The sequence below is a fragment of the Arachis ipaensis genome, chromosome B03 (genome assembly GCF_000816755.2).
Source record: "Arachis ipaensis cultivar K30076 chromosome B03, Araip1.1, whole genome shotgun sequence".
In the NCBI taxonomy this organism is placed as follows: domain Eukaryota; kingdom Viridiplantae; phylum Streptophyta; class Magnoliopsida; order Fabales; family Fabaceae; genus Arachis; species Arachis ipaensis.
Window position 1 is genome coordinate 28,492,589 of NC_029787.2, and position 20,729 is coordinate 28,513,317.

At 32.9% G+C, this 20,729-nt stretch overlaps 1 protein-coding gene across 2 annotated transcripts; it reads left to right on the forward strand.

Moving 5' to 3' along the window:
• LOC107630088 (peptidyl-prolyl cis-trans isomerase CYP37, chloroplastic) lies at window positions 11,086-20,518 on the forward strand. Of its 2 annotated transcripts, XM_016333123.2 has the most exons (12): window positions 11,087-11,388; window positions 11,473-11,748; window positions 13,018-13,107; window positions 15,709-15,804; window positions 17,341-17,448; window positions 17,580-17,629; window positions 17,854-17,953; window positions 18,089-18,142; window positions 19,243-19,401; window positions 19,518-19,640; window positions 20,048-20,097; window positions 20,185-20,518. In XM_016333123.2, exons 1-12 carry the CDS (start codon window positions 11,197-11,199, stop codon window positions 20,294-20,296), a joined length of 1,410 nt encoding a protein of 469 aa, XP_016188609.1. In that variant the 5' UTR covers window positions 11,087-11,196; the 3' UTR covers window positions 20,297-20,518. The 2 variants fall into 2 exon arrangements, with proteins under 2 accessions (XP_020974236.1, XP_016188609.1); XM_021118577.1 differs by lacking the exon at window positions 17,341-17,448 and having other exon boundaries at window positions 11,086-11,388.

A 20,729-nucleotide genomic window follows, 5' to 3' on the forward strand; every position in this document is an offset into this window, starting at 1 on the left:
TTAGACCCGAGTCTGGCCCTAGACCCGATGAAACTAATACACTTTCGGGCTACAATTATATTGGGTAAAAACCGGGTGAAAACCGGGCTGTTAACATTACATTACGTTGATACCTTCTTGTAAGCTAGCATGTAAAAATATCCAAATTTTCAAGACTCCAACAATTATTTAACATGGTAAAATTCACTTAGAAAAATATAACAAGAACCAACCCTTCTTCAAAATTAAAGCATAACCACAATTAATACTAATATTGTCTAATAATACTAAATATTTAAATCAATACAAATAACACAATATTATGCATTAGTCTAAAATCTTATGCATTCTAAACATAAAACATTAACTTATAGTCTTATAATGACTAAAAATACAAAATATTAAGGTTTACAATACCTAAATTTTACATAAGAATAGTCATGACACATCACTAATAACATAAAATATTAATTGTGTATGACGACCGGGCCACCAGGCCGACTTCGGGTGACCCAAGCTATGGCCCGGACCCGACCCGAAATAATGACCAAGTCTATTTTTGAGACCCTTATCCGGCCCTAAACCCGATGAAATCACACCAAATTAGTCCCTAAAGTGTTCGGGACCGGGCTGGGCCTTCGAGCCGGGCCGGGTCATGTGCACCCCTAGAAAAGGCTATGAAATTTATATTTTTTAAAATTTTTAATTTGATAAATAAATAAATAAATAATATTTTTATATTCGATAAATTATTTATACTTTTGATTCAAAATGTTATAAAAGTATTTGGATTAGGTGTGTTCATGAGTCGGGTGAAACCGGATTTGATGTGATCCAGACCCGGTCCGAAATATATACCGGACTTATTTGTTAGATCCGAACCCGACCCCTAAATCCGATGAAACTTACACACTTTCGGGCCACGATTATACCGGATAAAAACCGGGCTGTTAACATTACCTTCTTGTAAGTTAGCATGTAAAAATATCCAAATTTTCAAAACCCCAACCATTATTTGACATAGTAAAATTCACTTAAAAAAATATAACAAGAACCAACCCTTCCATAAAATTAAAGCATAACCACAATCAATACTAATATTGTCTAATAACACTAAATATTTAAATCAATACAAATAATACAATATTATGCATTAGTCTAAAAGTCTTATGCATTTTAAATATAAAACATTAACTTATAGTCTTATAATAATTAATAACACAAAATATTAAGGTTTCCAATACTTAAATTCCACATAAGAATAGCCATCATCCATCACTAATAACACAAAATATTAATTGTGTATGATGACTGGGCCACCGAACCGAGTTCGGGTGACTCAAAATATGGTCCGGACCCGACTCGAAATAATGATCGAGTCTATTTTTGAGACCCTTATCCAACTCTAGACTCGATGAAATCACACCAAATTAGCCCTTAAAAAGTTCGGGACCAGATCGAGTCTTCGGGTCGGACCGGGTCATAAACACCCCTAATTTGGACAACTACTTAAAAATATATATAAAATGTCAGATCAAATTTTTTTGGATTTTTGTTTTCATTTTTTTTAATTCTTAATNNNCGAGCTAGACCAAGCTCAAGCTCGGCTCACAAAAATTGAGCTTGGCTCACGGCTCGACTCATTAACAATCGAGCTTATTTCTTAAGTTCAAACTCGGCTCACCAAAAGCTCACGAGCTGGCTCAAGCTCACGAGCTGGTTCAAATAAGAGAAACATAAATACATAATCTATAATTTTATATATTGTTTATCTATCAATAAATTATAAATTTTTTATTTATGTCCTATATTAAAATTATATGTAAAAAATAAATATAAATATTAAATAATTAAGATTGTTATAATATATATATAATCGAGCCAGCTCACGAGCTAATGAGCTGAGCTTATCCAAGCTCAAGCTCGGCTCATTTAATTTATGAGCTCAATTTCAGGCTCAAGCTTGGCTCACCAGCTCACGAACTTAGCTTATCGAGCTGTTAACGAGTCGAGCTCGAGCTGGCTCATGAGCTGGCTTGACTCACTTCCAGCTCTAGTTGCTACTCTATTTCTTCCACTCTATTTTACAAAGATATGAAAACTGATTAGGTCATTTAATTAGTGGAGTTAGAGATTTAATTATTTCAAAGTTTTATATAGATTTAATTGTGATCGAACCAAATATAATAAAATAGTATATCAATTTAAGTTAAAACGATTTATTATAATTTCTTAATAAATTGTTTTACATCGATTTATATAAAGACATTTTAGAAACGTAATTTAAAACAGGATAATCAAATAGTACTAAAAACCAATCCATTTAAAAGAGTGATTTATCCAAATATTAAAAATAACTAAATAAAATCATTATTATTAAACTATTATTATTTAGTCTAATCAATACTGTAAGTTGTTAAATAATATTAAATACTAGGGGAGTACTACAGTAAAAATGCAAATTGGTACAGATTTATAGATATTCTTTCACTTTACTGTCATATTGACACGTGGATTTACTGTTTTCTAAAAAGTTTTGTCTTAAATTGTTGAATGGCTGGATCATTTGCTTGTAGCTAAGTCAAGCCTCTCCCACCCAACAGTAGTGGTTGCCGTTGGGGTTCTTGAACAGTAAGAGGTCCTTTTTGTTTAAATGGCTAGTCTAGATTGATAATTTCAAAAATTAATGGAAATAAGGTGTTTTTGAGTCCACTAGAAAAATAAATGGAATTAGGTTGAATAAATAAATACGAGAACAATACTAATAAAAAACAATAGTAAACGTGAGAACTATTTAATAGCTATATTTATAGACTTTAGCCAAAGAAATAAAAAAAATTGTTTCATTTGCAGGCTAAATATTATTAGATTTTATTTATTATTTATATTAGCTTAGTAGCTTTTTTAGGATTAGTACAAAGAAATAAAATTTAAATATAAAAGGTTCATAAAATGTTTGTTGTACTCTAATTTTAAAAAAGAATTGCTTGGTTGCAAATTTTAACTACTATTATAGCATTTTTTCAAATATAATAATTTTTACAATAACTTATTATACTTTACTAACATTAAGGACATTATAATTTTCAAATGTAATAATTTTCAACATCTAAAGAAAAAGACGCATATAATGAAAATTTTAAGAAAAAAAAATTAACTTTCCAAAGTAACGAATTTTAAAACAATATCAAATACATAAACCAAAAGAAAATATCAACTGTAGAAATTTTGAACAAATTAAAATAAAATACTAATAAATAGAAGATCCAACTGACACTTAAAAAATTTATTTAAAATAAAAAATTAAACTTACATAAAGATGCAGTGTAATGTGAAGTAATAACACTTTTAGAAAGTGTCTAATAATCTTATTTATTTTTAAATATTCAACAATTAAACAAAAAGTAACCAACTAGCTATACCTCAAATGACATAGTTTTTTCACCATTAATAAGTGAAATAAATATATTGGTAATAAATTAATCACAGTATTAATCCAAACTTATCTATAAATATATATTATTATTGATAAAATTTAAAAAAAAAATTTACTCTCTTTTTCTAAAAGATACTAAAATGACATTTTTCTCTTTTTTATTTGTAAAAGATATATTTTTCTTTTTCATAACTTTTAAAAACTTCTTTTTTAACTCATTTTAAATTATTTGTGTTAATTATTATCACAGTATCTAAATTGTACATATTACTAATATGTAGTATTTATTACTTAAATAAAATCAATAACAAAGTATTGATTCAAAATGAGTTCAATTTTTTATATCCTAATGTAACTATTTTCAGGATTAAAGTTTCTTAATTGTAATAGAAATTAAAATTTTGAATTTAATTTAAAAAATTAAAATACTTTTTTAATTAATTTACATACGACTAAAAAATATTATAAAGGAGTTGAATGGTGCTTTTTGGTCTAAGAATTTTACACATAAATTAATATAATTTGCACTTATAATTTTTAGAATTTGTATATATAAATTAATAAAATTTATTTGTTAAAATAATTTAATATTTGTGCTGGTTAAATAATAACCAAAATTACTAAAAGTTAATAATTTTCAAAAATTTTTCATAATTATTACTAAAATAATAAAAAATAGAATAATTTAAATTAAATAATTTTGTTTGAACAATAAAAAGGTGAATTGTAGTAATATACTATTGTCGTATTTGCAATATTAGATTAGATTTTAAGTCTTTACAAATTTAAGAATAAATTACTTATCTAAAATGAATCTCCTTTAATATTATCCATTTATTTTTAATTTCTTTTTGTTATTAATATATCTTATACAAATCTTTTTGAGCTAGAACGATTTAGTAGTAGATATTAATAAACTGTCTTAGGCTATAATAAGAGATAGAGATATAGATAAATTATTTTAACTAAGTACGATTTAGTAGATAATACATTAATACAATTATATATAGTTCAGTTGAAGCCAATTTATTAAAAGATGAAAATTTATATAAATCGGTTTTAGCCATTTCAATTTACTAAGAGAGAAAAATATATAAACATTAAAAATAATAAATAATTCAAAAATTTGAGAATTAACTAAAATCAGAGCTACTCATGCATTATATCTGTATTGTTTTTTTTTTTCTAAAATGTTATAAAAATTAGAAAGTTAAATAAATTTATATTAGTATTTTTAAAATTAAAAACAATTAGGATTAAAAGCTTTTAGAATAATTTTATTCTAGCACATAAATAAAATGAAAACTATTTTTAGATTAAAAAAATTAGTGTTGACATTGATTTTTAATTAAATCTAAAAATTATTATTATTATTAAAAAAAATTATTTGACTCAAATTTTTATGTATAAAAAAAATTTATTTAATTTTTTATTTGATTTTTTTAACCATTTCATGGCTCAATCAATTTCAAAAACTTCTATTCATCGTATCCCTCTTAACATAGTCGCTAGATCACTATTCTTTTCTTCTATTTAATCTTTATTCCAGAGATTTTTCTGACATTGCAATAGGGGTGCACAAGACCCGGTCCAGCTCGAAGACCCAGACTGGGCCCGATGACTTCGGGGCTAATTTGGCCCGGCTTCGTTATGGTCCGGTCAGACCCGAAGTTTCAATAGATGGTCCGGTTATTTATTAAATCGGGTTCGGGCCAAGCCTCGGGTCATCCGGCTCCGGCCCGTTGGACCCGTGTAGTTATTTGTTACTTAATATTTTGTTGTTATTGGTTGGTATGACACTATAAATTATTATTATTATGTTAATCTTGTGTTGGTTGTTAACTTTGTTTTAATTGTCTTTTGAATTTTGAATATTTAATGTGTAATTGATATAATTATTATTATGAAACTTTAAATTATTATTGTTAGATTCTAAATTATTATTATGTGAATGTTGTAATGTTATGGAATAATTATTTTCCAAAATTTAGAGGTTCAAAAGATGTAGAATCTAATTTTTGGTGATGTCGTGATAAAGTTGATCAAGACCCGGGCTTCACCCGGTCTAGACTCGGCTTAAGTGTGGCCCGAAAATAACACGATTTCATCGGGTCTAAGGTCGGGTAAGGGTCTCATAAATAGACCCGGTCATTATTTAGGGTCGGGTTCGGGTCACGGCGAACCCAACTTCACCCAGTCCCATGTGCATCCCTACATTGCAATACATACTAATGACAAAAATTTAACTTATAACTGATCCGTATTTGGTACAGTAGTGTTCCAATAAAGTAGTTGGAACATGTGAAAATTTTCCAATAATATTAGAATGTTTTAAATTAACTCTTAATTTATGTGTTGCTTTCACGCGTGCATTTAGTATTAAAAAATTAGTAATAATAACAAAAAATATTAACAATATACGTGTGACCTAGTCAGTTTTAGAATGAATAAAACTCAATCAATATTTTATAAAAAGTGTTTAAATTTACATTACCACCTGATCTCATAGAAATTGCACATAATGACATGAGTCTAATCATATTTAGCTAAATAAGTAATTAATTCCTACAATATTTTTTATTAACTTAAAAAAGAGATCTCTACAACATTCTTAATAAAACGGAGCAACCTATTTACTATCAAATATGGAACTATGTAAAAGGTGGTTATTAACTTTACCCCTATATTTATAAATATCTTGACACTCTCATGTATTTTTCAAATTTTAATCTACTAAAAATCTGCCTAAAATCTTTGCAAATTTAAGCATCAGGGTCCCTAGCAGGTACCACCCGCTTTCACCAAGACGTTGGACGGCGGCACCTCATTAGCAGGGACATCAAATATAATCACTAAAAGGACCTGGACCTCACGTTCAGTCCCAAATCACAGTTTCAGGTAACTCCCGGAACATTGACACCATTGCCGGGGACTTAATAATCAACACCATATGATGGCGGATGACATCCCAGAAGAGGGACATACGGCTTCCGACTCAAAAGCCTATGAAGAAGAACAACACAACCATGATTGCACGGTTGTCATACCTCCTCGACCTAACAAAGGGAAAGGAGTTGTTGGAGATACACACCCTACAAATCAAGGAGGACGAAGAATAAGCTCAAAATTTCATTATACGGGCTAAAGTTTCCAGAAAATTTAAAAGTTCAGACATGGACCTTTATGATGGAATGACCAATCGAAGACACCATCTGAATAACTTCAAGAGTCGTATGTACTTGGCTAACGCGTCGGATGCAACTCACTGCAAAGCTTTTCCGACCACATTAACCAAGGCGGCAATGAAGTGGTTCGATAGCTTACCACCCAGGTTTGTCACCTGTTTCGACGACCTGATGGGGAGCTTTCTTATCCAATTTTCCATCCAGAAAGACAAGATCAAGAATGCTCTGAGTCTTTTGGAGGGTAAAACAAGAGGTCGGAGAATCACTGCGAACCTATATAAAAAGGTTCAAAAAAACGTACTTGGAGATTCAAAATTTACTTACCGAAGCGGTTATAATAGGGCTAGTCAATGGTCTCAGAGAAGGCCTATTCTCTCAGTCCATATCAAAAAGACCCTCAACATCTTTATATGAGGTACAAGAACGGGTGGAAAAATATATAAATACGAAAGAAACGACAAGATTAAAGAAACCCATATCAGGATAGAGCAGCCAGTATCAAGCACGGGGTAAAGAGAAAGAGGCAAAGAAAAAAGAAGAGTACAGCTCGGAGAGACCTTGAAGATACCATTCTTATACCCCGCTACGAGTCTCTCTTGTCGACGTGTACAAAGAAATCTGCCACACTGAAAAGATACTGCCTCTTAGACACATTAAAAGCAATAAAGGTGGAAATCAGTCAGAATATTGTGAATACCACAAGATGTACGGCCATTCCACCAATAATTTCTATGGTTTAAAGAATGTAATGAACAACTGGCTAGAGAGGGTCAGTTGAATAGGTATCTTGCCGAAAGGTTGGATGATCACAGCAAAAGAAAAAGAGATGAAGATCGGGACAAACGAGACTGACCCCTGATAAATCACAATTTTATGGTTTATTTTGAATTGAAATGAGTGGATTTTATCAACTTACCTTTTATTTATTCACTGAAATAGCACAGTTTTGTGAACTTCTCCTAATTGTGTGTAATGATTAAAAATATTATTTTTAAGTATTTAAATTACTAAATTTAATTCACTTTTATTTCATTCGATACCTTGATATAATTTTTTGAGTAATTCCAGGCTTAAAAGGCAAAGGATGGCTTGAAGAAGTAAAGAAAAATCATGCAAAAGATGAGAATTCATGAAGAAATGAAATTTTGGAGCATTTCATGGTCGTGCGTACGCATGCCTCATGTATACGCATGACTTACTTTTTGCCCAACTTACGCGTACACATGGCATATGCGTACGCATGACTGAAGGCACGTGGTTCACTTAAGAAAACACGTGGCTGGCGATTTCAAGGCCTTTTCAAGCCCAATTTCAACTCCTTTCTGAAATATTTCAAGTCAAACTCAAGAAGAAACAAGGAGAGAGCAATTAGAATAGTTTTTGTCATGTTTTAGGTTAGAATTCTAGAGAGAAAAACTCTCTCTTCTCTCTAGAATTTAGGATTTTAGGTTTAGTTTTCTTCCTAGATTTAGGTTTTGATCTTGTTTTAATTTAGTTTTTCTTACTTTTTATTGTTCTAGTATCTTAATTCTCTTAGCTTTACTTGTTAATTTCTCTATTTTGTTACTTTTAGTTTTATGAACTCTTGTTGGATTTTGCTTTCTTTAATGTCATTTAATGTTTTATATTTTCTTGATGCTTGTTTTGAATTATGACTATTGTTATCTTAGATTTGGTAGCTTTAGATTTTATTATTCTTCTTATTTTATCATATTTTACTTTTTTTTGTCTTTCAAGTGTTTGTAAAAATGTTTCTCTTAGTTTTAGGGTGGATTTTTACACTCCTGGCATGGAATTGAGTAATTGAGGTGACCTTGAGTCATTAATGTCTAAATTACTTGTTAATTTAGAGATTTTAATTAATCTCGTTTCCATTAACGAGTAAGACCTATAGATTAAGATTGATTAAACCCAGTTGACTTATCTCACCATTAGATGTTTACTAATTGGATTTGCTCTTATAATTGTCATGTCATGGTTAGTGACACGAGAGTTATTGATGTCCAATATTGATTGGTGATTTAGCGTTATTAGTTGTTCTTGTTTTCATTGACGAGTAAGACCTATGGATTAAGACTGACTATGCCTATTTGACTTTCTCCAGATGTTGGGGATGACGAAATGAGATTAACTTTAAGTAATCACTATATTTGTGGTCAATGACTTGATTAGAAAACATTGATTCTCAATCTTTGCTAGGAGTGTCTTTTAGCATTCATATTCCTTTAGTTGTTATCTTTACTTTTTTGCAATTTAATTTCTTGCATTTTTACCTTCAAACCCCCTGTTCTCATAACTAATAATACGCACACCTCACTGCAATTCTTTTGAGAGACGACCCAAGATCTAATACTCTCGATTTTTATTGGTTTGACTTAGTGACAAACAAATTAAACTTTGATATGGGTAATTTGTTAGTTTGGAACTATACTTGCAACGCGATTCTTTTTGAGAAATTCTAAACCGACATCTGGCCCGCATCAACTCCCAAGAATTCCTGAAAAGGCATGTCCACATGATTGTTGGAGGATTTGTCGAGGGGGAGGGGGGATAACAAAATCTTTTCAGAAGAGGCACCTAAAAGAAGTGTATTAGGTCAGAAAATATGCTGAAATACCCGACCTACCCACAATTGCCTTCATCAAAGAAGACACACGAGGAGTAATACCCAGGCACGATGACCTAGTGGTAATCACAATGATCCTCACCAATGTAAACCTCCATAAAACTTTAATAGATCAAGGGAGCTCGACAGATATCCTATTCAAACCAGTTTTTTGATAAGCTGGGTTTTGAGAAAAAAGACTTGAGAGCATATACAGATACTCTCTTTGGTCTGGGAGATACCCCTATTCGACCTCTTGGGTTTGTCTCTCTCTACACTACCTTTGGTAAGGGATTAAAAACAAGAACCTTAAGCATAAACTACATTGTGGTGGATGTAGCATCTGCCTACAACGCTTTAATAGGTCGGTCAACGCTAAATCCACTTGCGGTAGTAATTTCAAATCCTCATCTTTGCATTAAGTTCCCTACTCCTGAGGGAATAAAAACTATATAAGGAGATTAGAAACTAGCGAGAAGGTGTTACAACGAAAATTTGAATCTACGAGGATATGCAAAAGGGAAAGAAGTCAATACCATAGAGTTTGAAGGTATCCGAGTTCAAAAGGAATTGAGACCCCAACTTGAAGGAAAAATTGAAGAGGTTCATATCGGGGATGAGGTTGGGAAGACAACAAATGTAGGGGCTAACCTAGAAGAGTAGTTAAAACAAGAATTCGTTAAGCTCCTATGAAAAAATTTCGACCTCTTCGTTTGGAAAGCCTCTAACATGCCTGAAATCTATCCCGACAACAAGCTTGTTATTTACTCGGGTTCAAGACCTGTCTAGTAGAAACGACGAAAGTTCAATCTCGAAAGAGCAGAAGTTGTAGAAGAGCAAGTCCATACACTGTTTGAAGCTGGGTTCATAAGGGAGGTAAAATATCCGTTATCGCTTGCTAATGTGGGACTCATGAAGAAATAGAACGGAAAATGAAGAATGTGCGTCGACTATACCAACCTTTACAAAGTCTGTCCCAAGGATCCTTATCCTCTACCCAGTATTGATGCTCTGGTAGACTCAACATCGAGTTATAAATACCTATCCTTTATCAATGCATACTTAGGATATAATTAAATTCTGATATATAAGCTAGACCAGGAGAAAACATAACGCTTCTAGACGTAGTAATGTCCTTTGGGTTGAAAAATATTGGGACTACACATCAATGCTTAATGAACAAAGTGTTCTCATCTCACTTCGGAAAATTAATTGAGGTTTACGTGAATGACATGCTTGTTAAGATCAAGGAGGAAGCCAATCCACTATCCGACCTTGCAGAAGTGTTTGACACGATAAGACAGCATGTGATGCGATTAAATCCCACAAGGTGCAAATCCCACAAAGTACATATTTGCAGTGAAAGTCGAGAAATTCTTGGAATTTATGCTCACTCAAAGAGCCATTAAAGCCAATTCAGAGAAATATAGGGTTGTCATAGAGATGAAAAGCTTGACCTGTCTAAAGAAAGTTCAGAAGTTAAATGATAAATTTGTTGCCTTATGTAAATTTTTAGCAAGATCGACTTTGAAATTTCTACCCTTATTTGCAATCCTCAAAAAAGAATGTCAAATTCAATAGACTCAAAAATATGAATAAAATTTTCAAAACTTTAAAAATTTATTGAGCTAATCACCTATCCTTACCTGATCTGAAAAAAGAAAAAAGCTCGTATTATACCTAGCCGTCGTAGACAAGACTATAACGATAAATATAGAATAAATAAAAGTTACAAACATGTAAAAAATTACAATCTCATAAATTTAAAATTCAATTATTTTATTTTAATAAATTGTCCTTTATTTTATTTATTTTTTCGTAATTTTATACTTCAGTTTCAAGGAAACTGGCAACGACGTCGTTGCGCATCCACGTCGACGACAGCCACAGGAGGACGTGTTCCTTCTTCCACACACGAGTCGTCCTCTTCTCTCTAATGGATTAGACGCTCAAACGCAATCACCACAGCAAAAGGTTGCACCTTCTCAACAATGTCACTCTCTTTCTCTTCTTCTTCCTTAACCGTTTCCCTCACTCGCGAGCTTTCTTCTTCATCCTTCTCTCCAGCAACCACCACCCGTTCCTTCTTCTACCGCACCAGACCCGCTTGTTCTCCTTCTTCCACTATCACGTGCTTCTCCAATTCCAAGAACCACCTTGCGAGGGCCATCGAGCTCGCAAAGGTCACCGTCACGTGCACTTCTCTCTCTTGCATTGTCAAATTTGTTCCGCATTCTCTGAAGCTTTTTGTGTTCTGGTGCTTGCAGGAACTTGTGGCAGGCCAGCGTGACACGTCAGCATCAGTAGCAGCAGAAGCTAGTTTTGTGAAGCAGTTGAAGTTGAAGAATTTAGTTCCCGCCATAATTGTGTCGGTTCAGATCACTCTTTTGCTTCCTTTAGTTGGACCATGGGATTATTCAGGGTCGTATCTGTCACCTTCTGCAATGGCGATTCTGTATTCACCGGATACCAAGGTTCCCAGAACCGGAGAAGTTGCTTTGAGAAGGGCTATTCCTGCAAACGCTAACATGAAATCCATTCAGGTTATTCTTTTTTACTAAATTGTAGCAAATGTGCAATTTTGATCGTTGAAATTGTATTCGTCTATTTCAGTTTAGTTACGATTTTTTTTCAGGATGTTCAACTTAGTTTCTTAGATTGTTCTTGGTGATTTAATACAAAGTATAACATTGGGAGTTAAATTGAATCACAAAGAATGGTCTCAGGGGCTAAATTGAACCCCTGAAATGTGAGGAACTAAATTGAATCGTGCTTGTAATCTCAAGGACGGAATTGAATATTTACTCCAACTGAATTTAATAACTAGATAAACTGCCTCATTATATCAATATTTTGGAACTGTAATTGAGAAACTAAAAATAGTAATAATTTATTTATCTTAATTTTATAGATATTGTGCATAAGCAAAAGGTTGATAATGAACTGGAGTATATATAGTAGTAGTAACACGACCCTTGAATAATTGCACTTGTGGTAAAGTTATATGGAGTGCTGTCACGTTTTTTTTTCTTTTTTATTTTTTACTTTTAAGAACTTATTTGATATGAAAAAATTTACTTAGTATAATGTCACATTAAATTTTTGGAATTCTGTTTGAAGTCAATCACACTTTAAGGATACAATTGGATTAGTGATTTTGGGTGAAATGGAATAGAGTTCAGAGGGATATATTGAAACTCTATTGTCTATATTGTTGAATTTATTAGGGAATGCAATGGTTAGTTATGAATGTGATCCTATCAAGTTTCACCAAAATCCCTTATTCCCTGTTTGTTCAAAATGTCGGGGATAGAATCCTGTTTTCTTTAAACAATACAAAAACAAATAATAACAAAGTCTTATCCCACTAGGTGGGATTGACTACATGAATCAAATGATGCCAGATTAAATAACTCGTGAAAATAGCCCTTTCATCTTTCGTTAATACGCTCTTCTATGACCAAAATCTCACCATCTTTGTCCTTAATGCACTTAACTTGATTCAAATATCTCCTCTCTCTTTCTCGACTCTTTGCTATCTTGTATATACCTCTTTTCCCTTCCTTCGTATCCAAAGACTGCTAAAGACACTATTATTTTGTTTAAACAATAGAGTTGAAAAATATTGTTGTTGGTCTTTTCATTTCACTCTCTTGGAGACTTGGACTCTATTCCACTGCACTTAATTACTTATCCATTATCATCAATCTAAACATAGGTCGATATTTGTCGCATCTTTTGAAGATTAAATACATGTTTGTTATAGTTTTTAATTGTCAGCAATGTGCATTTTTTTGTTTTACTGATTTTAGGATTCTCTGGAAGATATTTCGTACTTGTTACGGATCCCCCAGAGGAAACCATATGGAACAATGGAGGGGAACGTGAAGAAAGCATTGAAGGTATTTAAAGGTTTAAATATTTCCCTCTGAGGTTTCTTTCCTTACTTTTATTTCTGATGACAACTAATTTATCTAATCTTTATGAGAAATGTCATTCAATTCCTTAAGATTTTTGTGGACGATGATTTTTTTTTTTATGGATTTTTGTGAATATTATTTTGTTAAGTGTTATTTTTAACATGATATGGCTCAACGGCATAGTTTGATCCATATAGCCGACCCACCTAGTGGGATAAGGCTTTGCTGTTGTTGTTTTTGTGAATGTTGTTTTGTTAATGTTAATTTGATGTACTGATAGTTAAAGAAGTTCTATATGTGCACTCAATTACTTATTGCCATGTTGGAAAAAATAACTACTTCATTGGATGTAGATGACAGCTTTATTTACATTTAAGGATTCAGTAAAATACTAAAATGTATTAATGCAAATAGAATGGGTAGGTAAATGAGATAAAGTTTAGTGTTGGAGGAGTCCACTTTCTTGGATAGAAATCTGTTATGATTAGAGTTCTAATTTTTAGTTGAAAAAACGGCAAAAGATATACTTTTATAAGCTTCTGGACTTATTGGACACTTGCATCAAAACAATGACTTTTCAAGTGAGAGTTAAACTATGTTAGTGACTGGATCTCTATTATAACTAGAGTCTTGTTTCTTCAGAAATTTAACATATACAACATTTGCATCTAATTTTTTCATCATTGTCCATTAGTAGAGTCTAATATAAAGGATCTTCAATTAAAGTAGTAGATCTCTTCCAAAATGTGCAGCAAGTCTTCCCTGTACAATAAAGTTACAAATTGGGGTAATACTAAAAAAAAAAAAAAAAAAATCATATGTAATGCACATGTCCTATATTAATCTAGTGAGAATCTTCACTCTTCACTCAACTCTCCACTTCACCAAAGAAAAGCCTATAGAAGCTTGCCATCTCATGGAAACTTCTAACTTCCACATTTTGTTGGACAGTGTGGATCAACATCCATACCGTTAGAAGAGATAGTAAAACCCAAGAAATTTACTCGATCACTTAAGAACTCATTCTTAACATAATTTAGAGCTTTTATGCCATTAGAGTCTCCAAGAACGTTCCAAGGTAAGATGCATGCTCTTCTTTCTTGTGGCTTTAAATGATTGTATCATCTAAATAAACAACAAAATTTTTTCTGCCAATGTATTGCCGGAAAGCAATATGTTATCTTCGTGAAATTGCACAGAAATAGTGAGCTCTCATGGCATCCCGAGCACTCAAGAGCCCTAAATTTTGTAGTGAATGATGTTTTCCATTCATCTCCCAATTGAATTCTGATTTAATGATAACCACTTTGATGAATATTACATGAAGTGTTTGAATATTGTGTATTTTTTGAATGTATAGAATACATCCTCTTTATAGAGGATAGGAACAATTAGAAAACAGGAAAATTCTAGCCCAAAATAGCGGCAAGATTGCTAATAATAAAACTTCCTAAAAAGTAAGTTAAACTAAAAAGACAAGAATATCACAATTAATCCTATTTACAGAAAAGGTTCATAAAAGAAATCGGGGAATCTAATTAGATTTGATGTCCTTCTTGACATCCTATTAACAATATTTAAGGGAAAATTAGCTTTGCAGTCACTAAATCAAGCATATTATCAAGTCATCGTATAGGAAACTGGTACTTAATTGTTATTTTATTAAATTGCTCTATAGTCAAGGAACATTTTTCTAGTTACCTTCTTTTCTGAGTGTGATGAATGATGATTGTTGGATTGGTGTATATGCATTATGACCAAAGTTATTAAAATCGTGAGCTGACACTTCACATTGTCAGATGTGATACATTTAGCTCCCAGGTTCTAATTGCAGGTAAGAGTTGGGATTGACGTGCTTGCTTGAAAATGGTGGTTTGGTTGATTGCCCAGGCCGAGTTACCATCTTTTATGGCCCCTATAGAAAGCTAGAAGTAAACTCTAGTAGTCTAGTAGTCGGCCTAACCAGAGATAGCAGCTAGAATATGCATCTACGATTAGCTGTAGGAACTAGAAGTAGTGATCACGCCCATCTTGCATAAGTTAAACAAATCCAATCCAGACCATGTTGTGGAAGTTTCCCTCTTCTAGTTGATTCTCATCTCTGCTTTGCTTTAATATGTGAAGATTTTGCTCTACTTTGTTTCTGTTGGTGATGGTACCTGCCACTGCCAATTTGATTGGCTTGGTGCACTGCATCATCTTCTGCTGGTGTTGCTATTTGCTTAGTTGCTATCATGGCTGTCTGGCTGGTGTTGCCTAGGGTCAAATATTAAACCTTGTTGCTTGGTGGACAAGTGCTGGTCAAGGAGTACGATTGGTTGGCTAAACTTTCTAAATTTTCTAGTTGTTAAACAGAATGGACCGAAACCCAAATTAGGGTGTGCCTATGTTCTTTTAAAATCTTGGTGTATATAGCTTAAACACTTGAATACTTCACAAGTTGAATACAGAACATGTGTAGTGTTTACTGCTTTAGAATATCTCCCTGTATTTTTTATATTTTATTTAGTTTGACAATAACCTCATCCTGTATAATGTTTGCACGATGGCTTCTAATTTTGGTAATTGTCTGCCTTGCTTCAGATAGCAGTAGATCAAAAGGAGTCTATACTTGCAAGTATACCAGCAGAATTGAAGGAAAAGGGTTCTTTGGTACATGCATCTCTAATAGATGGAAAGGTATTTCAGAAAATGGACAACTTCTAGAATATATGATTGTATGTATATATTTGTATGACTTTAGGCATTTCAAATACCAGCATTCCTTTGCTAGCCTCCCTTCTTGAAAAAAACCAAAAATAGTATGATTTCAGTTGAATCGACTTCAAGAATATATTCTAGAGGATAATTCATATATTGAAACTAAGGTCATTTTTCCTTTATTGCTTCTCTCATAAACCTTGTTTACCAATATAACTTGTGTCTGTAGACAAAAGCATGCTGGATACCTCAAAAGAGGATTCAAATAATGAAACAATAAATATGAAATTCAAACATTCTTAGTGAACAAATTTAAGAACTGATTCCATGATGCATAGTTTTTGGAGATGATATAGTCCTAATAAGATTATAATAGAGGAAATAAATGAGAAGTAGACAGAATTTAGGCAGATGGTTTTAGTTTAAGTAATGTACTGCAGCATATATAATCTGTAGGTTTAATATGATGTGTAGAAAGCCTAGCTTAGAAGTGAAAATTGGGGAAGATATACCACAAGTCGCATGTTTTAAGTATCTTGGATCCATAATAAACTATAGACTCAAGTTGGGTAGTTGAAATGGAGAAGTGATTTAAGTGATTGAAAAGTACCACTCATGATTAAAGAGAATTTTACCACACTACTTTACATGGGTTATATTGTATGTGATTAAATGTTAGTGTTAGGTGATGACACAATAAAATTCAATCAAATGTTACAAAGATGTAGACGTGTTGGATAGTTGAATACACTAAGATAAGATGGGAATGGGAATACATGTGTTGAATTTGAAGAAAATTGTTGCGGTGGAAAAGGTGTGGAACAATATTTGTGGCCAATAACCTACGTTCTTGGGTTCCTTTCCAGAGACAGCCAGCTGTGAAATATATAGACACATTAAAGAGTCAATAGATGCATAGTTTCAAGAACAAAAACTTATCTCTCAGTTATTTCCTAAGATTCTTATTTTTCAATGTCACACCCTAATCACATGATGGATTCAATAGAATATGGTTTATTTCCTAGTAGGTTGTATTACAGAAAATGTTGATGTATCACTTATTGTGAGAACAATTGCAGAATCTTGCCTTAGGTGGTTTGGACATGTGTAGAGAAGGTTCGTAAATATCTCAATGTGCTGCAGCTTAATAACTAGAAAAGGGAGACCAAAGAAAATAACAAGTGGAAACATCGAAAAAGATGTCTGAGGGTAGACATAGTTTAAGTTAGAAGTTAGGACACTCTTCTGGTGCAAGTAACCGTATCCGAACAGGTGGATCAAATCTTGGTTTATAAATCCAATATATACCAATACATGTTGTGCTTGCACCTAAAACTTGTTGGATGCAATAAAAGTATTTGTTTAAATCACTAGACTCTGAACTTTGCCTATTCAAGTGATTTCAGTTCATTTTGTTTGGTAATGAAATCTTCTTAATGTTATATAATTCACATATCATGTCAAATAGGTAGCTATGTTTTTAGAATCTGTCTGAATGATGGGAATATTTCGCAGGGTGGGTTGCAAGCACTTCTACAATCTATAAAGGAACAGGATGCAGATAAAGTATCTGTGAACCTTGCTTCTGCACTAGATACTGTAGCAGAGCTAGAGTTATTACAGGCAGGCCCTGCTAGATAATATGATAATATCTTGAAATCAATATTTAGTTGATCTTTCTAAAAGATAGCTGCATTTATGCACAACAGCAGTATGAGCATGTCCATAATCTGAATTTGATATTGTTCCAACAGGCACCGGGAATATCTTTCTTGTTGCCAGAGCAATATGTGCAATATCCACGGTCAGTATCTCTTCTGAAATTTCACTACCTAGATATGGTATATAGATCCTTTGTAGTGGATGCTTGTGAGTTCTAGCACTTCACCTCTTAAAATTTCAACATAAATTGTGTCATTTGACAGAGTAACATAATAAATGATATACTAACACTTCACTCATAGCTCATGTTTTTGGGGAATTAGATAGTGTGCGAGGAAAATCAATATTTTCTAAAATTTGTTGTAGGCTTTCAGGGAGAGGAACTGTTGAGTTTACCATTGAGAAAGGAGATGGTTCAACATTTTCTCCAGTTGGTGGTGAATCAAAAAAAACTGCCACCATTCAGGTATAACTCACTCCATATGCTTTCCTCCATGGTTAGCTGTTTGACAGAAGAGGTGGTATACGTATACAACATACTTAAAAAATTGGTTCAGTTGTTCATAGATGATTAACCTTCATGATTAACCATTGATGTCAGGTTGTTATTGATGGATACTCTGCTCCATTAACTGCAGGGAATTTTGCAAAACTGGTAAGGTAGTTGAGCAGTACTTCAGCCCTATCAATATTGTCGATTGTTATTCCTTGGCAAAGACGACATTTCCCACTCTTGATTTTCGTCATCTCTGATGATTAATCCATTCAGTTTTTCTAGTTCTGAGTGCAATAAATAAGTAATGAATGCTCTTTACTTGAATAGTTTTGTATCTTTGGCTAATGTGTCCATCATCACATCCTGTATCTCTCAATTTTTTCATGCTACTATTTTAATTATGCAGTCAATTAGCTATTTATTTATTTATTTTTAAAAAGATAAATAAATCCTTTTTGCCTCTTGAGAAAAATACTCAAGGTTTCTTAACCATCCATTTAATCCTGGTCTATGGGGTTAATGGTTTAAACAGAAAAAGAGTGGCTTCCAAATGCTCAACCTTTGCCACGGCTCTAGTAACAGTTTCCGTGTAAGGAGAAGTTGCATTCGATTGAATACCATGTTTAATTTGTTCAGAATTATTTATTTATTTTTATTTTTATTTTGAGTATTAAATGTGCAGAAAATTTATCCTTATCATAAATCATCTCTCTTAAAAGCTCAAGTTTTTATTATGTCCCTTAATGCAAAAACCTATTTTGGGCTTGAAGTGTGGACCATGCATAGGCCAACCCATATCTTATGTTGAAATTTGGATTTTTGTTTAGAAGAATTTGGACAAAAAAGATTGAACTCTAGACTTTTTGATCATAGAGTCTCATACCATCTTATAAACCATTTCTACTAAAAACTTGAACTTTTAAGTAGAATTTAGTTGAAGTGCATAAATGGTTTTATATGTATAATTTTGAAGTGTAAAAGTTAGCTTTAATAATTAGATGGGAAATGAACCAAAATGTTTGCTTTAAGACCCTAACCCAAAGCCGGAGTGCAAATGTTACAGAAATTTTCGCATGGACTGAACCTGTCCTTTTGTTTGGAATTTTGAATTTCTTTTGACCAGAGTCTAGAAGCTCTGTTTGTGCACTTGAAATTTTATATTGCATTACCTTTCTTCAAGTCTTGGTGTTTTAAATGTTAAATTAATGGACTGTACAATCTGCTGGAAATAGCACTCACAGTGGTTATATATCCTTCAGGTGATGGATGGAGCTTATGATGGTGCGAAGCTCAGCACTTCCAACCAAGCTATTCTATCAGATAATGGAGCTGATAAGAACAGTGGTTTCAGTGTTCCCTTGGAAATAATGCCCTCTGGACAATTCGAGCCCCTTTACAAAACAACGCTGAGTGTGCAGGTTTGATTTTATTTTAACCTTTATATCTTGGCAGAGAGTTTTTGCAGCAGACATGACTTGACAGGCATTTGTGATACTGATTTCATTTGTTTTCTTGCATATGAATATTGCAAAAGGATGGAGAACTTCCAGTTCTTCCTCTATCTGTTTACGGGGCAGTAGCTATGGCGCATAATGAAGTCTCTGATGAGTATTCATCGCCTTATCAGTTTTTCTTCTATCTCTATGATAAACGAAGTGTAAGTAATCCGTCGTTTTCCCCCCTGCATCCGTTAGATTTACTTACTTCTGTTATAAAAGTCAAGATATTAGTGAAAGGTGGAAGTTGAATTGCTTTGCTTAGATGTAAGAGTAAACACTAGGGAACCAACACTATAACAACCAATTTCAGCCAATACTACAATGGATTGCCAAACAAACCCAGTATTAAATCTACTAAAAATGAATTTTTGTTGAGTTTGGATTTCGGATGTTTCTTCTAATTGAGTTTTCACAGGTTCTTGTTTTAAAGATTTTCAGATGTTTTCTTCTTTAAGCTAAATGTTGGTTGTGTAATGTTGGCTCTCGAGATTTTCTCTAGATGTAGTTGCTTTTTTTACCCACTGAATTCATTCCTTATTTCGTGTAAGTTTTTTCTTTGTTCTAGGCTGGCTTGGGAGGGATATCATTTGATGAAGGACAATTTTCGGTTTTCGGGTAAGCGCCTACTTGTAACCTTGCTATATAATCAATTTCAGAGTCAAATTTGTCCTCCATTGTTTATTATGCCATTAAAATATGCAGATACACAACTAATGGGAGAGATATCCTACCCCAGATAAAAACTGGTGATATTATTCGTTCTGCAAAGCTTGTCGAAGGCCAAGACCGCCTTGTATTGTCAAAGGATAGTTAAGTTAGATCTCTTGGTCTTTTGCCCATGCAGGGAACAATCATTCATTCTTTTGTAATACCATATGTATGCCGCTAATGGAACCAGCCTGATTTTCATTCAGGTTGTGTTCTAAGTTACTTCATTATAAATGAGATGGTTGAAATTTGTTGTAAAGTGGAAGTGTTCCTGACAACGTGGAGGAAAAAAAAAATTCAAAATTGTGTATATATTTTGGTTAGGCAAGTCCAAAGTATTGCATCATATGTAATACAATAATATGGACATGGTTCCTCACTTCCTCCTCTCTCATGAAGAGTTGACACTGGCACTCTCATCGGTCGGTATGCGCCAACGATGACACATTCAAGACAGTAGCAACAAAAGTTGGGGGGATGGGGATGGAAGTGCTTTTGGTAAGTTTTCAATAAGAGAGACTCGTGAAAAAGGCACTAAA